General features: G+C 34.2%; 1 protein-coding gene across 5 annotated transcripts in view; it reads left to right on the forward strand.

The window, feature by feature from the left end:
• ROCK1 (Rho associated coiled-coil containing protein kinase 1) overlaps positions 1 to 24,550 on the forward strand; it is a 140,444-nt gene that overhangs the window by 70,690 nt on the left and 45,204 nt on the right. For 3 of the 5 annotated variants that reach the window (XM_026496062.4, XM_026496064.4, XM_057313213.1), the window contains 7 exons: positions 3,768 to 3,927; positions 7,421 to 7,481; positions 11,412 to 11,500; positions 13,715 to 13,763; positions 19,053 to 19,188; positions 20,330 to 20,421; positions 20,538 to 20,784. In XM_026496062.4, the coding sequence (XP_026351847.1) occupies positions 3,768 to 3,927; positions 7,421 to 7,481; positions 11,412 to 11,500; positions 13,715 to 13,763; positions 19,053 to 19,188; positions 20,330 to 20,421; positions 20,538 to 20,784 (834 nt within the window). The remainder of the gene's footprint in view (positions 1 to 3,767; positions 3,928 to 7,420; positions 7,482 to 11,411; positions 11,501 to 13,714; positions 13,764 to 19,052; positions 19,189 to 20,329; positions 20,422 to 20,537; positions 20,785 to 24,550) is intronic. The other 2 variants (XM_026496063.4, XM_048218443.2) reach the window with 1 other exon arrangement.

Raw genomic sequence — 24,550 nt, forward strand, 5'->3', positions numbered from 1 at the left:
AAGCACATGAACAGGGACGCCTGGGTGGCTCAGTTGGTTAAGCACCTGCCTTCGGCTCAGGTCATCCCAGGGTCCTGGGATCGAGTGCTTCATCGGGCTCCTTGCTCAGTGGGGAGCCTGCTTCTCCCTCTGCCTGCTCTGCCTGCTGCTCCCCCTGCTTGTGCTCGCTCGCTCTCTCTGACAAGTAAATAAAAATCTTAAAAAAAAAAAAAAGCTGTTTCTCTGCAAATCCATTTTCTTCCTTTATGTTATTGTCACAAATTGCATCTTTATATATTCTGTGCTCATTAACATAAATGTATAATTGTTTTATGCATACTTCTTTTAAGCCATATAGGCGAAAAAGTGGATTTATAAAGCAAAAATACATAATGCTGGTTCTTATATTTACCTGTGAGTTACCTTTATTTTTTTTGCAAAGCTTTGAGTTAGTGTCTGGTGTCCTTTCATTTCAACCTTAAAAAACTAACAATTCTTGTAGGACAGGTTTACTAGCAACAATCTCTGATCTTTCCTTTACCTAGGGAATCTCTTTAATTTGTTCTTCATTTTTTAAGAATAATTTTGCCAGATGTAGAATTCTTGCTGAACTGTTGTTTCAGCACTTTAAATATGTTGTTCCATTGCCTTCTGGCCTTCGAAGTTTCTGCTTAGAAATAAGCTCTTAAGAGAGCCTGGGTGGCTCAGTTGGTTAAGCATCTGACTCTTGATCTCAGTGTAGGTCTTGATCTCAGGGTCATGAGTTCAAGTCCTGTGTTGGGCTCCATGCCGGGCATGGATCCTATTTTTTTTTTAAAAAAGAAGTAGGCTCTTAATCTTATCGAGGATTCCTTGTATATGTATGACAAGTCACTCTTCTATTGCTTCCAAGATTCTCTCTTCGTCTTTTCAAAGTTTATTATAACGTGTCATGGCATGGATCTGAATTTTTCTTACTTGGAGTTCATTGAGCTTCTTGGTTGTGTAGATTCATATGTTTCATCAGATTGGTTAGTTTGGAGCCATTATTTCTTTAATATTCTTTCTGTCCCTTACCCTACTTTCCTGGAACTTTCATAATGTGTATATTGGTATGCTTTTCTTTCTTTTCCTACACTTGATAATATTATTGGTCTTATTTAAGTTCATTGGTTCTTCTGCCTGCTCACATTTGCTGTTAAACCATCCCAGTGCATTTGTAGTTTCAGCTATTGCACTTTTCAGTGCCAGAATTTCTATTTCATTCCTTATTCTATCTCCTTATTGATTTGTTGTATTCGTTAAGATATCATACTCTTGGTTTCCTTTAGTTCTTTGTGCATAGTTCCTTTAGCTCTTTGAGCACATTAAAGACTGTTTAAAGTCTGTTTAGTAAATCTAATATCTGGGTTTCCTCAGTGATGTTGTCTGACATTTTCTTTATTCTCCGTGAATAGTCTATACTTCTTCTGTTTCTTTACATGCTTTGTAATTTTTTTTTTTGAAAAATGGACATTTTGAACAGCATAATGTAATTCTGGAAATCAGATTTCCCCCTTCCCAGGTTTGCTCTTGTTGCTTATTATGGGCTTCAGTCATGCATTTGTTTAGTGACTTTTTCAAATTATTTTTACAAAGTCTGTATTCCTTGTCATGTGTCATTACTGAAGTCTGTTTTTCATTATTATGTCATTGGTCAGCCAGTGACAAAATGCCAAAATTTAGTAGCTTCTTTCTTTATTAAACATGCCCCTGCTTGTAAGTTTCTTCTTAGATTTCAGAGTTCTGAAAAAGTTGCTTCTGATAGTTTTTGCCAGCATAATGGCTACTTCAGTGAAAAGGTGGCTTCTTAGAGCTTTCTACTCTATCTTTTTTTTTTTTTTACATCAGTTAGATTCTTTTTTATGGAACATGATTCCTATATTACTGGTAACTTATGGAAAGGTAAATTTTTATAAGTGGACTACTCTATATATCAGTGATAGCTCTGGAAAGCTGTCTTTATCCTTATTTTTATTTAGTTCTGATGTGACTGTATGGTATTCTATAAAACCTAAATGTCTTACTTTAAATATAGATGAAGTATTACTTTTATAATTCTCCCAGGACTTCCCCTACTTGTATCACAGAATTTAAACAGAATTTGTCTCATTTTAAAACTACTCTGAAATGGTATGTAATCTATAAAAAGACTAGATTCATCTGAAACAGCAAGAGAAAAATTCACCAAACTTGCTATGCTTCCTTTTAAAATCAATCTTATATGATAATTTTAAAGTAGGGGTTTTTTTAGCCAGAACACTAGACCAGATAAATCTTTTTTGTGTGGGCTATTCTGAACTTTCTTGGATGTTTAGCAGTATCCCTGGTCTTTACCCACTAGATGCCACTAGCACACCTCCCCTAGTTATGACAGCCAAAAATGTATTCAGTCATTGCTACATGTCCCCCAGGGGAGCAAAATTGTTTTAAAATTGAGAACCACTGTTTTAAAGTAGAATTTATGCCAAGATCATAATTTATTTACTTCACAAGGAGAGACAACTCCCCCCCCCACCCTCATTTTACAAATTAGGCAATTAGTAGTATTAGGAAGCTGGAACTGTCCAGTCAGGCAGTTCTCCTGGTCATTAAGAGAGAATGATGGAAAAGATCTTTTGTCATTCATTGTTAGTTAGTATTATAGCTGCTTTGGGTTAAATGTGTTGTTTCATTCCCAAATTTCACTATATAATTCACTGTATCTGAGATGCACAACAATAGTCATTTCTTGTCTGGAAACCCAGATGATACAATAGAAAAAATTATTCCTTTATATAAGAGATTAATACCATGAAACCAAGTCAGTTATTTTTTGTTGCTCATCTTCATCTTTTTCTTTGAGGCAGTATGATATGATTGTATCTAAAATAATTATTCAGTATTTTGTTGATATTTCTATATGTTTTCTTAATACTGCTGTATCTTTAAACTGAAACCGTTTTTCTAAAATGTTTTTTTAGATGACTCTCTGTAGCATATTTAAGCTCCAAAATAAGATAGTAATATTACTTTCAAGTGGTATTTTCTCCCATATTATGAAGATTTAAGCATTGTCATATATGGCTTTATTTAATTAAGTGTATATAAGCCACCAAGTTTTAACTCTTGAAAATTGTGTCCATGTTTTATATCTCTGCCCTCTTTTCCTAACAGCCATTTCATAAATACCTCACTGAGTCATCACTTAATGACTTGATTCAGGGAAGGTAGCTAGTCTGAAAGTACAATTCAAAATACATTGCTCCTTGTGACTTAATATTATAGAGATATTGAATTGGGGGGTGAATATAAACCATCTTTTATACCAAATTGTTCTATCCAGGGCTATGAAGACATAACCTTGATTTCTAGTTTGCTGTACAGCAGATTAACAAATAAAATATTGTATTTGAAACCAATTAACTTTGAATCTTTGAGTACAATTTAGTATGCTATGGTTTCTGAAAAGTCTTTTCTATAGTCCTAACTGCTTTTGCATATTTTATATTATATATTCTAAAACAAACCTTAATACTTGTAATACTCAAGCGAAGTATAGATGATAATTATAGGTGATTTTGAAGGTAATTGTTTCATAGAATTATAATGATCAATATCAGTTGATTAATAATCCTAATAAAATTGACTAAAATAGGATTCAGCCCTTTGGAATTTGTAGTTTGCAACCTATTTATATGTAAGACACTTGGTAGTTGGTATGGAATCTTTGCTTTACCTTATTTTCATATTAAATTTGAAGGAACTACTAATTTTGTTTCCATTTTTAGCTGTAGCACCAGTTGTACCTGATTTAAGTAGTGACATTGATACAAGTAATTTTGATGACTTGGAAGAAGATAAAGGAGATGAAGAAACATTCCCCATACCTAAAGCTTTTGTTGGCAATCAATTACCTTTTGTAGGATTTACATATTATAGCAATCGTAGGTGAGTATGTTAAGCATTGATTTTAGGGGTAGGTAAAATTTTGTTGTGGTCTCTTATTTTCTTAGGGATATCTAAAAATCACTTCAAGAAATTTAGTGGTATATTAAGAGATATCTTAATATGCTATTTTTCAGTGATGCATGATATTTGTATTATTCCATATTTCATTTCTTTTAGACTAATCCATGATCAAGATACTGTGTTTCAGAAATTGTTTGCTGAGTGATGCACTATATGTGTTCAAGTTACAGGAATTAATAAATAAAAAGATTCTTTTAATACTAATATTTTGGTTAATCTCATTACCCCAAAAGCTCTGGTTTTATAATACATTTTGGAACAACAAATAGTTTTCTAGCATTACCATCACTATATTGATGTTACAAAGGCCTATAATTTTAGTAATGCAAAAATTAAGTGATTCCTCACCAAAAATCACTAAATGAATTTACGATGTTCTTACAGCATGTAAGACCTTGTGACCTGGGCATATAACTTTAACCTTTTATGCCTCCATTTCCTCAAAAAGAGGGATGATGATGATAATAATACTTGTCTCATAGGATTATTGTAAGGGTTAGTTAAATCAAAACAGTAGAACATTTAGAACATTAGCACCGAGTTAATGTTAGTTGTTATTAGTATAAGCTAATGTTAGCTTTAGTCTTCAAATGGACTTGAGATATAAATTAAACAATTAACATTATTTCAGTATGCTGAGCATTCATTCATTCATTCATTCTTTCAACAAACATGTTTGCCAACTTATTTTTTGTCAGGTATATACTAAGCACCAAGGTGCAGGGAGAAAGATGAATAAAACATGGTTAGTACCTTCTCTTAAGATCCTCATATCCTAGTGAGGAAATGGATATATTTAAACTGAAACATTTTGTCATTTTAGTCAAAACTTTTTTTATAAGAGCCTATTCAGGTCAAGTTTAGAAAACAGGAATGCAATTTAATCCTGCCTTAGGAAATTTCTCCATTAATCCAGCTATAAGACAGTACTGAATACTTTTTGTTGCATTAAGTGTTACAGGTAGTACTTGACTTTTGACTCTTAGTAAAGTACAGTGTTTTAATCCTTTCCCCCCCAACACCCAGGAAGATAATATTGTAGCTATTTTATATTGAGGTACAGTGACAAGTTTCAAAGTGGTTTTTGCTAAAAAAATTTCTTTCTTTCTTCCTTTCTTCCTTTCTTCCTTTCCTTTTCCTTCCTTCCTTCCTTCCTTTTTTCCTATTTTTGTCAGTTATTCTCTGGCTTGGTTTCTGAAGCACTTGAAATGTTGATATAAACAACTCGCAGTCTTTTTGGATTTTCTGTAGTTCAGAGCAGTTAATGACTTTATTTAGGTTTATCTATACAAAAGTAATCTTGAATTAAACATTATATATACTATTTGTAGTACATTGTCATGTACTTGATTATGTTCTCTGGTTTTTCCTTGCATCTATATGATGCATATCCCAAACTAATTTCTAAGTTTGTCAAAAGTAGAAATTGCACTCTGTTCTTCAGTACCACCGTCTTATTGAATAACATAGTGTTGTTTAGTAATTGCCTATTATGTGAATGGTTGAAGGTGTGGTTGATCTTCAAGAATCAGCAAAATACTGGTAGCCTTATGATAATATGTAAGTATAATTTTGAGTTACTGGCGGGAAATAGAAAACTTCTGAAATTCTTACTCCTGAAATCCAAGCATACTTTTGATTACCAAGGGTAGAGATCTTTATTGCTGAAATATAGCTAAATGAAGAATGATTTTTAATAGTTTAAAGGTTAAACTTTTAGCTACATTTGTAATAATCTAAAACCTCTCATAAAAAGTTACCTAAATGACCAGATTCTACATGAAGGCAGCAATATAATATATAAAATAACTTTGAAAGAAAAAAGAAGAAAAAAGTAGAAGAATGAATGGATGTGTACAAGTGGTGTCCTTAGATTTCCAGTGCTGCATTCAGAGAAAGTTATATTATTAACTTTGAGAGGCCAAATATTAACTTCAGTTTATATAGCATATTACAATTTAGAAGATATCTTAGGATCAAATGGTCTGTTTTCCTATCTAATTTAGATTCCACTGGCGTAGCTGTATGCTTTTATTTATATTACATGATGTGGAATCTCACATTGAATTTCTGAGACACTCAGTAGTTAATGGAATAAAGTTGTACTAAATCTAGAATTCGTCATTTGTTATACGGGACCTTTTTTCTACAAACCTGCTACTTAATGCTTATTACTGCCTCCTGATTATTGGATTCTCTAGTTGATCTGAATAATTTTCCAAGGAAAACATAAAAAGTGACATATTTTCCTGTTGTTTTGTTTTAGAGCACTGTTATGTGTGTTTAATGGTACTTTAAGAAACTCCTTTTCTTTTTTTTTTTTTTACTATTAATGAGTGTAATGAATTCATATGTAATGAATATGTAGCTGATAACAGCTGCCCTATAACAGCAATGACGTGTATAGTAGCTATTTGATATCTTTTTGAGGGTGTTCTGATGAAACAAGGTGGTGCCTGTAGTAGTGGTGATAGTAGAAGTATTAATAGTGGTAGTTGTAGCATGTTAGAGGCAGTAGTAGAGGCAGCTGTAGTACCTTACCTTTGTATAACATTTGAGAGCTTAGAAAATTATTTTCATATGATCTGTTTAGATGTGTTTGATAATCTCATGTCTAAAGAAGACTTCTAAAGGTCACTACTATCTTATATGTAATTCTAACTTTATAGTGAATTTAAAGAAAGAACTCTATAAGCCTTGCAGTCTCAAAAGATTAGCAAGATATCACCAGAACTTTCAAAAACTCTTTTTTCCCAGAAAGGCAGTATCATTCTTGGCTGAAGAATAATTGGGGCAGAGAGAGAAGTTGTGCTCGTGTCTTTACAAGTCAACAATTCCTTATCCCCAATCCCTAATCTAAAAATCTCTAAAAACTGGGGCACCTGGGTGGCTTAGTCAGTTAAGTGTCCGACTCTTGATTTCAGCTCAGGTCATGATCTCAGGGTTGTGAGTTCAAGCCCTGTGTTGGGCTCAACGCTGGGCATGGAGCCTACTTAAAAAATAAAAAAATAAAACCATAAAGCTCTAAAAACTGAAAGCATTTTAGTGATTTGTTTGGTGGCAAAAACTTCCATAACCTGCTCTCGTGGCCAAAAAACCTAATCTGAACTAACTCGAGACTATTTATGGTTTTTATTTATCCTACTTGATATGAATATTTATATGTTTTGCTGCAGGAATAGTAAGGTATATGACTACAGAGTCCTGCTTCTGACCTAACTGGGGGTTTCATTTAACATATGTATCACTTTTGTAGTATATTTCTAAAATAAAGAATTATGAACTTGTACTCAATTTTTAAAAAGCATACCAAGTACAATACTGAACAAAAAAAAATAGGCATGTAGTATATACTACTGAATATTGAAAAGTTCTGTGTTTTTTTTACTTTTAAAAACTCTTTTCCTCTCAGATACTTATCTTCAGCAAATCCTAATGATAACCGAAGTAGCCCCAATGTGGATAAAAGCTTGGTAGGTATTTTCTTACTATTTTTTAGAAAGTTGTTCTGTGGATGGTTATTTTGTGTACATGATATTAAGTAAGCATGTATTGCTTCTGAATGTGTAGTTAGCGAACTTAAATTTTGATAGCACTTTTTACTTACGGTCTCCTTCCAACTTGATTTCTTGCCTGAATATCGAGTGGAATATTTTATGTGGAGGTAATTAATACACTATAAATTGCTACACATATTGACAGTGGCAGTCTTTCTAATCTTTGGAATTAGGAATTTATGATAAATCAGTTTGTCAATAAGGGTCTTGGCAGGAAAACAGATAACACATTCAGAAGACTTAAAAGAGAGTTTTGTGTGTTAAAATACACATAACATAAAATTTAATTTTTAAGTGTACAGTTCAGTGTCATGAATCACCTTCACGTTGTTATGTAACTACCACCGTCTATCTCCAGAACGTTTTCTTCATCCCACACTAAAACCTTGTGCACATTAAACTCTCTGTTCTACTCCCTGCAGCCCTGAGTAACCACTATCCTACTTTCTCTGTCTCTATGAATCTGACTATGCTAGGTACCTCATGTAAGTGGAATCATTCAATCATTCACTTTTTGTGATTGGTTTATTTCACTTAGCCATAATATCCTCAGGATTTCTCCATGTTGTAACATGTATCAGAATTTGATTCCTTTTTAAGACTGAATATATTCTAGTATATGAATATATCACATTTTGTTCGTTCATTAAGAGAGTTTAGTGAAAGGGCTATTTAGCAGGGTCAAAGGGAGCAACAAGTAAAGGGTGCAAAGCATCCGTGATTAGCAAGAGGGGGAAGCTTTTGTCTGAAGGGACAAAGAGAGACAAGTATTGTTACCACAGCTCAGAAAAGCCTACCATCATCAAAGGGAACATAGAATATAGAACACTGCTAGCACCACAGTATGGCAATGAAAGGGTGGGGAGAATGAATACTTTCTTTCTCCCACCTTCTCATTTCCTGTTGGTGTCTCCCATATGTTAAAACAGACTCTAAAATCACAGGACAATAGAATCCAGGTAATGCAATCTGTAGATTACAAGGCAAAAGTAGGTCAGAGGATGGATATCATGGCTAGAAAGGAGAGGGAGCAAATGGAAGAATAACCAGTACAGTCAGCATCATCCAATTTGTCCACTGAAAATTACTGTTGTAAGTAAATATTAGAGACGAGTCCTTTTTATTGTCCTTATAGCTCATGTTCATAAGACAGAGATTTAAAAAAAAAAAATCTTACTTAGATTTCAGAAGGTCCTTTTGGGTTGACCAGGACTTTTCTTAAAAATATTAGACATAATTGTGGTGCTTGGCTGGTTCAGTTGGTAGAGTGTGAGACTCTCTATCTCCAGATTGTGAGTTCAAGCCCCATGTTGGGCATAGAGCTTACTTAAAAAATACATTAGAAAAAATTATTTGGCCATCCTTGGAGCATTCTTTGAACTCTTGTATTGTAGGAGACTAGGTAGCAGTCATTTTTAAAAAGCTGATGTAATTCTTTCTCCTTGATACTTTTACTCTTAAATTAAGAGAACATGCAATGTTAAGGGAGAGTGGAAAAAAGGAGAATGGAGGACCTGTTAGCTGTTTGGACCATCTCTCTCTTTTAAATTCTTATCTCATCAGAGCTGTTTCCCAAGTTACATAGTTAACAGGGGCTCAGAAATCTTGAAAGAACCTTTGACCTAGGGAAGGTGATGATAAGGAGCTGCTACAGCCCACCTCTCACCATATTACTTATCTGTAGGATTAGTGGTACACAGGACTTTAAAAAATATCTAGTGGAATCATGTTTTCTTTGGGCTAATCTTGTTCGGTGGTCATCACCAGAAGTTCCTGTTACTGGCTGCTGCTACCTTTTATCTTTTGTTCTGGTAAGGTCACAGAGGAAGTAGAAAACTTTGTCTCTACTGTTTCTGGTAACATAGAGGTAAATAGAAAAGTCAGTTAATTTAATTTTCAACTCTTCCTTTAAAGCCTTCCAGCGGAGATGCTAATGCACAGCTTTGCAGTTGACAAGTAGAATGAATAATTTTCAATCCTATCTTAATTTTCTTTTTTGCTGCAAATGACACTGATTAATCCCTCCTCCTTGGAACTTCCATAACTCTTTCTTGTTCCCATTATTTCCTTCTGTCTTTCTTCCCACTACTTTAGATTTTATTTTCAGTCCCTTTTGCAGGATCTCTTCCCCCTTCCTCTTCTTCCCTCCCCTTATTCCTTCTCTCCCCTTTAGTTGTTAAATGTTTCTCAAGATGATGCTGGTCTTTGCTTTCTGCTCATTTTCTATAGGTAATTCTTGTGTATGTGCAGCTTGCTCCTCTAAACTCCAGACCTGGATCTCTTCCCTCTCCCTCTCTCTCTCTCTGACTGGATTTCTCTTCTTGTGCATCTCTCAGACATCTCAACCTAGGCCAGAGCTAAACCCATAGTTCTCTCTGTGTCTCCTCCTCAGCAGTTCTTATTGTGTTCCCTGTCTTTTGTATGGTACTCTGTTCTTTTCTTCTTTCCTTTTCCTTCCTTCCTTCCGGCCTTCCTTTTTTTTTCTTTCTACCTTTCTTTCTTTTTTCTTATGTTGACATTTTTTTTCATAATCCTACTTTGATGTTTAAAAATTATGTATTGGGGCGCCTGGGTGGCACAGCAGTTAAGCGCCTGCCTTCGGCTCAGGGCGTGATCCTGGCGTTCCGGGATCGAGCCCCACATCAGGCTCCTCTGCTATGAGCCTGCTTCTTCCTCTCTCACTCCCCCTGCTTGTGTTCCCTCTCTCGCTGGCTGTCTCTATCTCTGTCAAATAAATAAATAAAATCTTTAAAAAAATAAAAATAAAAATAAAATAAAAATAAAAATTATGTATTAATGAAGTATAGTTGACATACAATGATACATTAGCTCCAGGTATACAATGTAGTGACTTGACAATTCTGTACAATACTCAGTGCTCACTACAATAAATGTAGTTACCACTGTCACTATACATTATTATTATTATAATGTTATTGACTATATTCCCTATGCTGCACTTTTTTATCTCTTTTCTTATTTCTAGTCAGTTTTTAGGCTACAAATTCTGCCTTCTGACTGACACAGTTATCCATTTCCTCTTCTTTATTCCTGTATCCTCTGCCTCCTATCAAACCTATATACTCGCCTGAACTGTCTCAAAAGCCTGTTAACTGGTGACTTTGATTAGAATTTGGCTGCCCTCTACTCTGTTCACCTTGCTGTTACTGAAGTGATGTTTCTAAAATGCCAATACTATGCTGTTTCCCTTTTTAAAATGCTTATAGGTTAAAGTCCCTAACTGCTTTTTTTGCATATACAAGATTTTATGAGACTCATTCTGTTACGTTTTGTGCTCTGCCTATACTTGATTTCTTTCCATTTACAAAATATATTTTGTTCTGCTTCTCTACTTTTGGACTTAGTCATTCTGGCTAAAATGCCTTTTTTCTATTCATCTTGTAGGTCTGATCTCAAACATTACCTTTTCCTGGCAGAATTAGATGTGACCCCTTCCCTCCTTCAGAACACCTCATATATAACCTTATCATCACCACATTATATTGTAATATTTGTGTGTATGTCTTTGGATTATCATAGGTTCTTTTCACCCTCATATTCCTCTGTGCCTCTCTGTTTAATTCTTAGCTTCATGAGCACAGGGACCAAATCTTCTTAATTTTTTATATTACTAATGCCTACCACAGTGCCTGACACATTTCTAGGTGTTGAAAAAAATGCCTGTTAAGTTAATAGTAATTTCAGATAGAAAGGAAAAGGGTAAGATTGAACCAAGCAACTCCCTCTTGAACAGGTGTAGAATGGTAACGTAAACTTGTTATTTTTAAGTTCTCTATGAGTATTTTTAGTAGGATGAGTTTTGTTCTGTTTTGTTTTTAATTAAAGCAGGAAAATTTGCAAAAAACAATTTATAAGCTGGAAGAACAGCTGCATAATGAAATGCAATTAAAAGATGAAATGGAGCAGAAGTGCAGGTGAGAATGTACTTTATATGTTTTTAACATTAAAAATTGTATAGCACATTCCTATTTTAAAACTTGCCCTCTATAGAACACTTGAATAGTAATTGGAAATAAGTTGGAGATATAAAGGTTGCTGCTTATATACATTCAATGAAGACTGTCTTGGCTAGAATTGGAAAGTAATATTGGCATTAGTTATAGACATATTGTCCTCAGAATATTTAAAGTGCATTTGCTCCTGGCAGTCTTTATTAAAAAACTCTAATGCTGATTCACTTAGTGCCTGATTTATTACTTTTCTCTGCCATTTAATTAGCTGACTGAAAGAGCAAATTAGTTTACATTAAATAAGGAGCTTTCTAAAATATAAATGTTATTAAATGTTAAAATTCATTAAATCTAATAAGAATCTGTATATTTATGAAATATATGATGATCAAAATTATTTGAAATAACCTAGCACAATGTTAAGTTACTTATTAACTACAAACAATGACTTTATTTTTTTTGTGTATGGTATTGAATAAATGAAATACAGAGGTAATGCAGAGATTAAGTATTCAACAAATGAAATAGAGAAAACTGGTAATTTTGTGATTGGGCCAAAGAGGAAACAAGTAAAATTCTCATTGCATACCATTCCTGAGAGATTAAATACATAAATATATAGTACAAACTTTTTTCAGAAAAACACTTATATATAAGCAAATAATTAACTGATCCCAGGATTTGGAAAGAGTTTCTAAGTATGAAATATGGAAATAAGGGGAGGAAATGGAAATAAGTATGTTGAGAAGTTTCTTCATCCAAAATTAAACTGGCATTAGTGGCAGTATAGGGTATCAATTTGAGGGAAAAGTAGGAATGATCAAAGTGGCCTGTAGTGATAAGAAAGTGTTGGGGCAGAAGGGAAGCCTGAGATGGGGCTGGGAAGGTTGAGAGAATCTAAGTCATAGAGGACTTTGTTTTTGACAAGCTAAGGAATTTGGAATTTATCCTAACGATGATGGAAGAACATTGAAAGTTTAATTAAACTAAGTAAAAAACTGATAAAATTTGCTTTTTAAAAAGAACTCTGGTTGGTTGGCAGCACTTGACGTGTTTATTCAACTAAATGGGAATGAGGGAGGAAGATGAGTCAAGGATGATTCCTGGGTTATGTCCTTTCTTAGGAACACCTAGAGTAAAAACAAATTGGTATTATGGGTAAGGGTGTGGAGCAGAGGGAATAACATTTTGGGCATGCTGAGTGAGGTATTTGATGAAGCAGCCACGTGAAACGTTGTACATGCAGATTTGAAGCTTAGGGTTATGTTCAGAGCCAAAGAAAACAAATTGTGATGCAGATAATACACTTTCAATTTATCTCAACTTTTGACTAGGTTGTTCTGTGGTACATTTACTCAGTTATATATATGCCACCTTGCCCTTCATTATTTAATCTTGTATAAAGTTTAAATAGCTAATTTTTATTTATTAGCAAGTATTACATGAGGGAGTTCAGGGATCCTTAACCTGGAATCCATAGACTCCCCCAGAGGGTCCATGGATGGAATTCAAGGTTCTAAAACTTGAATGAGAAAAAGTGAGTGTTTTCCATAACTTATAATGAAAATTCAGCATTTCCTTCCACTATGAACAAAAACAATAATCTACATTTATTAGCAGTAGCTGTTTTTTAATACTAATAGATACCATAAATATTTTCATGTACTATAGTTGTTATCTCTAAATATCATTTGTGCTTATCACTACTTTGAAATTACTACCACTAGATCTTACGGTTTAATGTATTAATAAAGAAGCACACATATTACTGAAACATACATTTTATTTATTTATTTATTTATTTATTTATTTATTGGGGAGAGAGAGAGAGAGAGCGTGTGTGTGTACACACACGCGAATGTTGGGGGGAGATCTTAAGCAGGAGCCTGACACAGGGCTCAGCCTCACGACCCTGAGTTCATGACTTGAGCCAAAATCAAAAGTCAGATGCTTAACCCACTGAGCCACCCAGTCATCCCCATCCATTTAAAGATTTTTAAGACTGAATTTTAATCTATTTTTGGCTTTTTTAGCAGTCACCAGACTGCTAAAGGAATCCACAGCACCAAAAAATATTAAGACAACTTAGTTAAATGGAAAAGTAATGAATGTGGTGTTCCACCACTGGACAATAAAAAATAAACATATTTCTAACCTGTGCTGCTTTTGTTTTTACAGAACTTCAAACATAAAACTAGACAAGATAATGAAAGAATTGGATGAAGAGGTACTTTTTGTTTTCTAATCAGAAGTTTTTCTTTTTGAGAGTTTTTTCCTTTTTCTTTTCTAAGAAAATTGCATTTGAACTTTATAGGTTGAAATACAGAACAGAGTCAAAGAACTAAGATGAAGGCCTTACTTAGGAGCTGCAGGTTCAAGTGATACAGATTAGATTATACTTCAGTTTCCTTTGTGTATGTACTTTTATTCTAGAACCATGTTGAAATTTTAGTACATAAATTTCATTTCAGTTGTTCTTAACATTTGAAAAGTGAGAAAGGAGCAAGAGAATCAAATGGGATCTGGAACTACAGCAGAAAGAGACACCTAGGAAAGAGGAAAGAGTACAATTTTAAATTATAAAAAAAGTCCTTTTTAAAAGGACTGACATTAACGTAATTTTATGTGATCAAATGGGAAATGTATTAATTTTAGAATTACTCATGTTTTCCATGGTCACCTAGCAAGACGCTTTTATTAGGGAAACATTTCATGATTCAGATGTTTGTTTGCAAATATATAATACATTGTCTTCCTTTTGATCAGCTTATAACATCTTTCCTCTATGTGTATGAAGAGTACCCCAAAAAGAAATATACTTTCTATAACCTTATTGATTTCTTCCTTTTTTTTTTTAGACTTGATCTTTCTAGTGGTTTTGTGCTGTCTTAATTTTCTCTGTTCTTAAGGAATAGTATTTGTCAATGGCTTGTTTTTTGTTTTTTTCATTTGTAGCTTTGGTTATGCATATACATATAATACATACATATACATATATACATACACGTGTGATACAAATATTTATAATATTTCACCAACTTGCCATTGGTCAATGTGTACTTAGCACTATTTATTTAGCTCTAAGTATGTAAGAAATCCATTTTGCAAATCCTCAGCTTTGGATATTGCATTTCTAAAAAACAAAATTCTGGTATGCTAGATTTAAGATCAGTCCACAAAGAAGACATAGCATTCATAAATTTATATCCACCAAATGTCAGAGCTACAAAATATGTGAAATAAAAGCTGATAAAACTGAAAAGATAGACAAATCCATAATTATTGTTGGAGACTCCGATATCATAACTCTATAGACAGAAAATCCGCAAACATACAGGAAAACTCAACCACACCATCAACCAACAAGATATTTTTAACAGTTCTAGAACCCTGCATCCAATAACAGCAAAATATACATTCTTTTCGAGCACTCAAGGAATACATACCAACATAGACCATATCCTGAACAAGCTTCTACAAATTTAAAAAAAAAAAATTAAAATCATAGTAGAGTGTGTTCTCTAACCAAAATGTAATCAAACTAGAATGACATAACAGATACCAGGCAAATCTGCAAACACAGGGAAACTAAACAACACAGTTCTAAATAATCCATAGGTCAAAGAGTAAGTCTTAAGGGGAATGAAAGAATATGTTGGAATATTAATTATGTCTCATAAAGTTTATGTTTGTTTGTTTTTAAGGTTTATTTGTTTATTTGAGAGAGAAGGCATGAGCAGGAGGAGGGGCAGAGGGAGAGGGAGAGAAGCAGACTGAGCCACCCAGATGCCCCCTCATAAAGTTAAAGAGTATGGCTTATAAAAAAGAATGAAATCTTGCCATTTGCAACAACATAGATGGTCCCAGAGGGTTTTATGCTAAGTGAAATAAGGCAGACAGAGAAAGACAGGTACTTTATAATTTCACTTATATGTGGAATCTAGAAAATAAAACAAAACCAGACTCTTAAATACAGAGAACAAACTGATGGTTGCTGGGGATATGGGTGAAGTAGTAGGTGAAGAGGAAAAAGCGGTACAAACTTCCAGTTATAAAATAAGTAAGTCATGAAGATAAAATGTATGGCATAAGGAATATAGCCAATAATATTGTAATAACGTTGTATGGTGACTACACTTACATGGTGAGCATTGAGAACTATCAAATTGCTGTGTTGTACACCTGAAACTAACATAACGTTGTGTGTCAACTATACCTCAATAATAAAATAAGTTATGGTTTTTCATCTTTAAAAAAATACTTGAACAATGAAAATAAAACATCAGAATTTGTGGGATGGAGCTGACATAGTGCCTAAGGGAAATTTATACACTAAAGACACACATTAAAAAAGATGAAAAATCTCAAATCAGTCATCTAAGCTCCTACCTCAAGAACTTGGAAGAGCAAAATAAACCCAAAGCAAGAAGAAGGAAGGTGAAATATAAGAGTGGAGATCAATGGAATTGAAAATAAAAACAATAGAGAAAAATCAATGAAAACAAAAAGCCAGCTGTTTGGAAAATTGACAGACCTCTAGCAAGATTGATAAAGGGAAAAGAGAACACAAATGACCAGTATCAGGAATAAAACAGGGTAGGTGTATCACTAGAGTCCCTACAGGTAATCAAAATGATTATAAAGGAATACTCAAATAATCCTAAACAATTAAGTGTGAAATTTAGGTAAAATGGACTAGTTCCTCCAAAAGTACAAACTACCACAACTCTCACAATGTGAAATAGATTATTTGAATAGCCCTATGTAGCTATTAAAGTGAATTCATAATTTAAAAGTTTCCCAATAAGTAGGGGTGCCTAGGTGGCTCAGTTGGTTAAGCATCCAACTCTTGGTTTTGGCTCGCGTAGTGATCTCACGGGTTGTGGGATTGAGCTCCACCTGGGGCTCCAAGCTCAGTGGGGAGTCTGCTGGAAGATTCCTTTTGCCTCTCCCTGCCCAGGTCACACGCATGCACTCTCTCTCTCTTTCTCTCTCAAATAAGTCTTTAAAAAAAATAAAAATAAAAGTGTCCCAGAAAGTAATCTCCAGGACCAGGTGGTTTTACTAAGAGAGTTCTACCATATGTTTTAAGGAGAATTCATACCAATTCTACACTGTCTCTTCCAGGATATATAAAAGAAGGGAACACTTCCCAGTGAGTTTTATGAAACTAGAATTACCCAGATAACCAAATCTAGCCAAGAGAGAACTACAAAGAAAACCACAGATCAGTGTCCCTCATATACAGCTTACTGATTTTTTTTAAAATGGTGCAAAAGGAAGTGGTGCTAAAGTGATTAGATATCCATAGACCAAGATATGAACCTCAACTTAAGCCTCACAATTATGTAAAAATTAACTCAAAATGGGTCATATATTTAAAGGTGAACATAAAAACATGAAAATAGTAAGTGAAAGTCCCTGGGACTTACAGCTTGGTGAAAAGTTCTTAGACATGACACCACTAACATGATCCACGTAAGAGAAATAATTCAACAAATTGGACTTCATCAGAATTAACATTATCTGTTCTGTGAAAGACAGATGATGAAAGACAAGATGATGAAAGAAGATGAAAGATAAGGAGATGAAATGACAAGATAAAGATTGGAAAAAAATAATTTGCAAACTATATATCTCACAAAGAAATCTATTTAGAATATTTAAAGAACTCTAAAACTCGACAGTAAATAAAAACAATCCCATTTGAAAATTGGCAGAAGACATGTACCTTTCCTCAGAGTGGTTAACAAGCACATGAAAGGTGCTCAACATCATTAACCATGAGGGAAATGCAAATAAAACCACCATGAGATACCATTTTATAATCATTAGAGCAAGTAGAATAAAAAATAGCATCAGTACCAAAACTGGCAAGAATTTAGGGAAACTGGTTCACTCCTATATTATAGATGGGAATGTAAAATTGTACAGCCAATCTGGAAAATATTTTGGTAGTTTTCCTAAGATACTAAACATGCAACTACCAGGAGACCCAGCAATTACACTATTGGGCATTTATCCCAGAAAAAATGAAAACTTGTATCCTAAAAAAACCTGTATACTACTGTTCATAGTAGCCTTATTTGTAATAGCCAAAAACCAGAAATAATCAAAATGTCCTACCATAGGTGAATGGTTGAACCAACTTTGATGTATCTATACCATGGAGTACTACTACTCAGCAACAAAAAGGCATGAACTATTGATAACACACAACTTGGATGGATCTCATGGGCATTATATTGAGTGTAAAAAGCCAGTCCCAAAAGGCCCATACTGGATGATTCCATTAATATAACATTCTCACAAAATGACAGAATTATCCAGGTGGAGGACCTATATTTGGTTGCCAGGGATATGGGTGGTGGGAAAAGGGTGATGTGTGCAGCTCTAAGTAGTGGCTGGCTGGAAGGAATTGGTTGTGCTGATGGAACAGTTCTGTATCTTGAGTGGTGGTGGTGGTTACGTGAATCTACACATGAGCCAAAATAATGTGGAACTACACACACTTTAAACCAGTATCTATTTCCTGATTTTGTTACCGTACTATTATTACATAAAATGTATCTGTTGCGGGAAACTGAGTGGAAGAGTACATGAAACCTCTCAGTATTGTCTTTGCAACCTTCTGAAATGTATAATTATTTCAAAATTCAAACATGAAAAAATTAAAGTCAGAATGATAAAATCTTAGAATTGGAAAGACCTTGGATGATCTCTGCAAATCTTACCAAATCTACAGCATTTTACTTAAAACATGAGTTTTGCTTCATGTTGGAAAGCCCAGAAAAACATAATGAAGGAGGTTTTCCCAGTGTGGAGTCTTAAAAATGAAGCATCAAAAGCAAGATATGCTGGAAGTGGTATCTCAGGAACAATGTAAATTTTTAAGTAGTGAAGGTTTGGGTATTTTTTTTCTTTAACCCTCCCCTCTCATGTGGTTTCATTTTCTAAAATAAGTATTTCCTTCATTGCTTTTTAATATGCATCGGTAGGTAGGTACATAGAACATTTTAGAAAAGGTAAGTTGTTGTTGAGACAGCAAGAGGATTAAGGGAGACACACAGGGACTAGTGAACTTACTGCACACACTAGCATTTGGTACTATTTGAGTTCTACACCAGTTAATTATCAAATATGTAATTATTATCTTTCATATATGTATATTTAATTTAGGATCGTAAGTCAACCAAAATATTGGTAATATAATGCAATCTGGTCATCTTAAACTAATAAAGCAGCTCTCTGATAAGATTCATAGGATTGTTTTTTATATTCATGGATTTAAAAATCTGAAAAATTTCCATATCTGGTTTCAATAAGGGGATTCTATCTTCTTAGAAGGCAAGCTAATTCTGTTCTTAGAAAGTTGTCATTAGCAGGTACTTTCTGATTTTGAAACAAAGAAATCCATCTTAAGTCTTTGTGTGTTTTATTTTTAAAGAACACAATATTCCTCTAAATAAATGAAGAGTTTAATTTGCAGTGGTGACTTGTATCCTTATGTTTTTAGGGGAATCAAAGAAGAAACCTAGAATCTACAGTGTCTCAGATTGAGAAGGAGAAAATGTTGCTACAGCATAGAATTAATGAGTACCAGAGAAAAGCAGAACAGGAAAATGAGAAGAGGAGGAATGTAGAAAATGAAGGTAAATTGTTACTACTTTTAAAAAGCACTGGAATTTCTAACACTGTCCTTGAGGTCATTGTCATGAGGTTGTCTTAAATTTAGGGCCTGTCATATATTTTTGAAGCCACAGTCCTAAGACACCTCATGAACTAATTACCCATGTCCCAAGATAAACGTGTAATGTATTAAAGTCAGTAGTAATGTTTTAGCTAGAAGAGTGATTTTCATCCTGTGTGCATATTGGAATCCTTTGGGAAGCTTTAAAGACTACTGATGCCTAAGCTCCGGAAATTCTAATTTAATTGATTTAGGCATGTGGCCTGGGCCTTGGTGTTTTTTATAAGCTTCTAGGCACTTCAATCTACAAGCAGCCATTTGAGAACTATTAACTAAAATTTCATGTGTTTTCATATTAGTGTTAGAAATACATTTAAAATAGCTTTCTATACCCTTTGATTCAGTGATTTCATTTCTAGGAATTTATTTTATGTATGCACTTGTGCAGAGGTACACTGATATATAAACAAGGTATTTATAGCATTATGTCTACGATGTATCTTTAAGTGAAAAAAGCAGTACAGATTGTTTAAAACAAGAATGCTTATCTAGATATTCTTAAATACGTGTATGTGTGTATAGAAATGCATGTGAAAACATATGTTAGTGTTTGTGTTTTTATGTTTTAGGGTATAGATATATACACTGTCTTAGGAAGAATATATAAGAATTAAGTAATAATTGTTGCTTGGGGAGGAGAGGTAGAGAGACTGAGACCATGGAGGGAGGAAGGCTTGTTCTACACCACAAACCATTTGGTATCTTTTGAATTTTGACCCATCTTTCAAATACTGAATTATTCAAAGATTTGTGCTATTCAAAAATAAATAATACTAATAAAACTAGGTTTATAACATTTTACTAATAGATTGACCTTTTTAAGGGAATAAAAGAATTTGAAATATTACAACACTGGAAACAAATCTGTTACATTCTCTGTTGTTGAATTTAAATGTAAGTACTTCCATGATGAAATTTGGCTTTGGGAGTGGACCTAAGATAGCTGACTGTGGCATAAGACTAAATTTCATTTTTTTAAAGGGATTTTTGTGTTTCCTCTATGATAACTTTCTAATTTCTACATTTTTTCCTTCATTTCCTAGTTTCTACATTAAAGGATCAGTTGGAAGACTTGAAGAAAGTAAGTCAAAATTCACAGCTTGCTAGTGAGAAGCTGGCGCAATTACAAAAGCAGGTGAGTTTTTGGAATAAGATTTTTTTTAAATTATAATTAATTAAAGTAAGTTTGTATTTTGGTCAAAAACCTATTTTCTTGCTTTTTTTTTTTTTCTTTTTTTTTTTTTTAAATAGCTAGAAGAAGCCAATGACTTACTTAGGACAGAATCAGACACAGCCGTAAGATTAAGGAAGAGTCACACAGAGATGAGTAAGTCAATTAGTCAGCTAGAGTCCCTAAACAGAGAATTGCAGGAGAGAAATAGAATTTTAGAGAATTCCAAGACACAGACGGACAAGGACTATTACCAGCTGCAAGCTGTATTAGAAGCTGAACGAAGAGACAGAGGTCATGATTCTGAGATGATTGGAGACCTTCAAGGTAATATTTTTTCTTATTGTGGTAAATATACATAACATAAAATTTACTATTTTAGCCATTTTTAAGTTACAGTTCAGTGGCATAAAGTCCAATCACATTTTTGTGCTATCATCACTGCTATCCATCTCCAAAACCTTTTTATCATCCCAAACTAAAACGCTATACCTGTTAAATAATAACTCCCTATTCTCCTTCCTTCCAGCCCCTGGTAACCACCATTCTACTCTATTAATTTGACTCTCATAAAAGAGGAGTCATACAGTATTTATCCTTTTGTATCTGTGTTTTTCCTCTTAGCGTAATATCTTCAGGATTCATCCATGTTGTAACATGTATCAGAATTTTCTTCTTTTTTAGATGTGGAGAAAAAGGATCCCTCTTGCACCTCTCCCACCTTTGGTGGGAATGCAAATTGATGCAGCCACTGTGGAAAACAGTGTGGAGGTTCCTCAAAAAATTAAAAATAGAATTACTAGGGGCACCTGGGTGGCTCAGTCGGTTAAGCATCCAACTCTTAATTTTGACTCAGGTCAAGATCTCAGTGTCATAGGATCGAGCCAGCATCAGGCTCCATGCTCAGCAGGGAGTCTGCTTGGGATTCTTTCTCTCCAGCTCCCTCTGCCCCTTCTCCTCCCCTGTGCTTGCTCTCTCTTTCTAAAATAAATAAATCTTTTTTAAAAAAGAGAAAAGAAAAAAAGATAGAATTATTATATGACCCAGTAATTCCACTACTGGCTATTTATCCATAGAATACAAAAACACTAATTTGAAAAAGATGTATGTGCCCCTATGTTTATTGCAACATTTACAGTAGCCAAGATAGGGAAGTAACCCAGGTGTCCCTCCATAGATGAATGGATAAAGAAGATGAGGTGTGTGTATATATATACGTATATATACACATACATATATATATACACACACACAATGGAATAATTACTCAGCCATAAAAAAGAATGAGATCTTGGCCATTTGTGACAAGATGAATGGACCTAGAGGGTATAATGCTAATTGAAATAAGTCATTCAGAGAAAGACAAATACCGTATGATTTCATTCATATGTGGAATTTAAGAAACAAATGAACAAACAAAAAAGAGACAGACAAAACATAAGCACTTAAATACAGACAAGAAACTGGTGGTTGCCAGGGGAGGTGGGTGACATCGGTGAAGGGGATTAAGAGCACACTTACCAATGAGCACTGAGTAATGTATTGAATTGTAGAACCACTGTATTGTATACCAGAAATTATTATAACACTGTAATTACACTTCAGTTTAAAAAATTAAAATTTAAAAGAGAAAGAAGAATTTTTCTTCCTATTTAAGGATGAATAATATTCTACTGTGCGTATACCACATTTTGTTTATCAATGGAAGATAGTTTTTAAAAGTTTATTTTTAATTGTGGCTAAAACATTTACCATGGTAATCATTTTTAAGTGTAAAGTAATATTTTTGATCATATTATTCTCAAAGAAAATGATCTTGGGTGCCTGAGCTGCTCAGCCAGTTAAGCATCTGACTCTTGATTTTGGTGCAGGTCATGATCTCAGAGTCATGAGATCAAGCCCTGTGTTGGGCTCTGAGTTGGGCTCTGCATTGGCCCTGGAGCCTGCTTGAGATTCTCTCTCTGCCTGTCCCTGTGCCCCTTCCTCTAACATGCGCTGTCTTGCAAAAAAAAAGGAAAGAAAGAAAATGACCTTGGTGAAACTGGAAGTGGTTTCTTTCTCTTTCAGGATAATGCTTTTCTATCACGTTGTAATTTCTTCACTCTGACAGGCACCCCAGTGAGGTCGGTAATGTGGTATTTCCAATTTTACAGGTGGATTACTGAGAACTTAATTTTAAAACATGCCTAATTCACAAAAGCCTTACTCAAAGTGGGACTAATCCAGAGAGAAGATTATCACTATTAAAACCTGGGAATTCCTTGTGCATTGTTGGCAGAAATAGAAACTCAATTACAGAAATAGAATCCCATTATGAATAAAGGATTAGGTTCTTAGGAAGGCTAAGACTACAGATATCAGCAGTCTTCATGAATCTAAAAGGAAAAAGATTGAATGTAACTATTAGTAAAGGAACAATTTTGGTAATGGTAATGTAATCAGTTTGTTTTCAGAAAGATGCCTCCCTCTACCAACTTCTGACATATTTTTCTATTCCTATTAGCAACAGCATCCATACTACCTAATCAAAACAGATACTCAGGGAAGTTGCCAGATCTCTCAGGGGAAAGTTGGGGGAGGGGTAGTCCTTTTAACCTTAGTCACAGGATGGGAACATAGTTTGGGGTCTCATGGGGCTTGATGATTAGCTATAATTCTGTGGAGAGAGGTTAGGGTCAGTTTTTGTGACTGTGGAAACGGAAATTAGGATCTCTCGTTGGTTCTTAGCTGAGGAGTGTTGTGCAATCTTATTTCTCAGGGACTAGGCTTAAAATAGATCTGAATATAACCAACAAAGTAACTTCATTATATGTATTTAAAAAGCTTCATACTTGACTTCCTTAAATTGCTTCTTGAGGCTTTTTTTTTTTCTTTTAAGATTTATTTATATATTTGAGAAAGAGAGTTTAGGGGGGAGGGTCGGTGGGAGAGAGTGTCCCGAACAGACTTCACGCTGACCACAGAGCCCGAGGCAGGGCTGAATCCCAAGACCCTGAGATCGTGATCCCAGTGGAAACCACAAAGCGGAGGTTCAACTGACTGCACCACTCAGGTTCCCCTCTAAACTTTTTTATATACAGCTTATTACCTGTGTGAAAGTCACTTCATCTGCCTTCTGTATCTATAAACCAAGGAAATTAGAGTAGGTGGCTCTTATATATCATTCCGGTTTAAGTCTGTGATCTTCTGAGTACGACTGACCTTTGAAGTGCTTTGCTTTCAAGGAAGAGACCATCATCTGTATATTCATCAACAATGGTTTTAACTGAATCTAATTTTTAGATATTGGCGAAGTTAAGGAAAATTTATAGCGTGCTTTATTGTTGATGTTTAGCCTTTTTCAGTGCTCCCTTTAAGGTTTAGTTTTTAATTTAAATGTGACTCAAAGTTCGTATGCATTTAAAAATGCACACAACTTACATGAAGTACGACATACATACAACGATACATCATGGAGAAAAAAGAACTTAGTTTCTACATTAATTTTTTCTGGTTCATACAGAATTTCAGGTCCCTCAGGTATAAATTTCTCATAGTTTGTGATGCTGGGCTTCTGACAAGGTCATGATTATTTCTTAGTTCAGTGTCTTCCTTGTATACATAATGGGCAGAAGCTTCTTCGTATGTATGGGAAATGACTTCTGAAACATAACTGGGTAGTAAATATTTTAGGCTTTGTGGGCCACGTATGTATATCTGTTACATATTCTTCTTTTTTACCTTCTACAACCCTTTAAAAATGAAAAAGCATTCTTAGCTTCATGTCTGTAGAAAAACAGGTTGAGGGCCTGAAGTTTGCCAGCACCTGGACTAGTATTTCAAGAAGGCTGCTGTAACAGACAAAAAGCTAGCTTCCAAAAGTCTAGGATGTAGAGGCTTAAACGAAACAAATGGGACAAAGATTGAAGTGTCATGAATGAAAATTTTAAATGATAAGCTCTTCATTTAGTAAGTTAATAATTCCTAGATTGAAATGCAAAAAGATAAATTTTTTAAATTAACCATTTGAAAAAGTTTTTTAAAATACCATTTAGTTGGTTTCTTCCTTAACTTTGTAATTTGGAAAATTTCAGACGTATACCATAGTAGACTA

The sequence above is a fragment of the Ursus arctos genome, unplaced genomic scaffold, assembly GCF_023065955.2.
Source record: "Ursus arctos isolate Adak ecotype North America unplaced genomic scaffold, UrsArc2.0 scaffold_17, whole genome shotgun sequence".
Lineage (NCBI taxonomy): Eukaryota > Metazoa > Chordata > Mammalia > Carnivora > Ursidae > Ursus > Ursus arctos.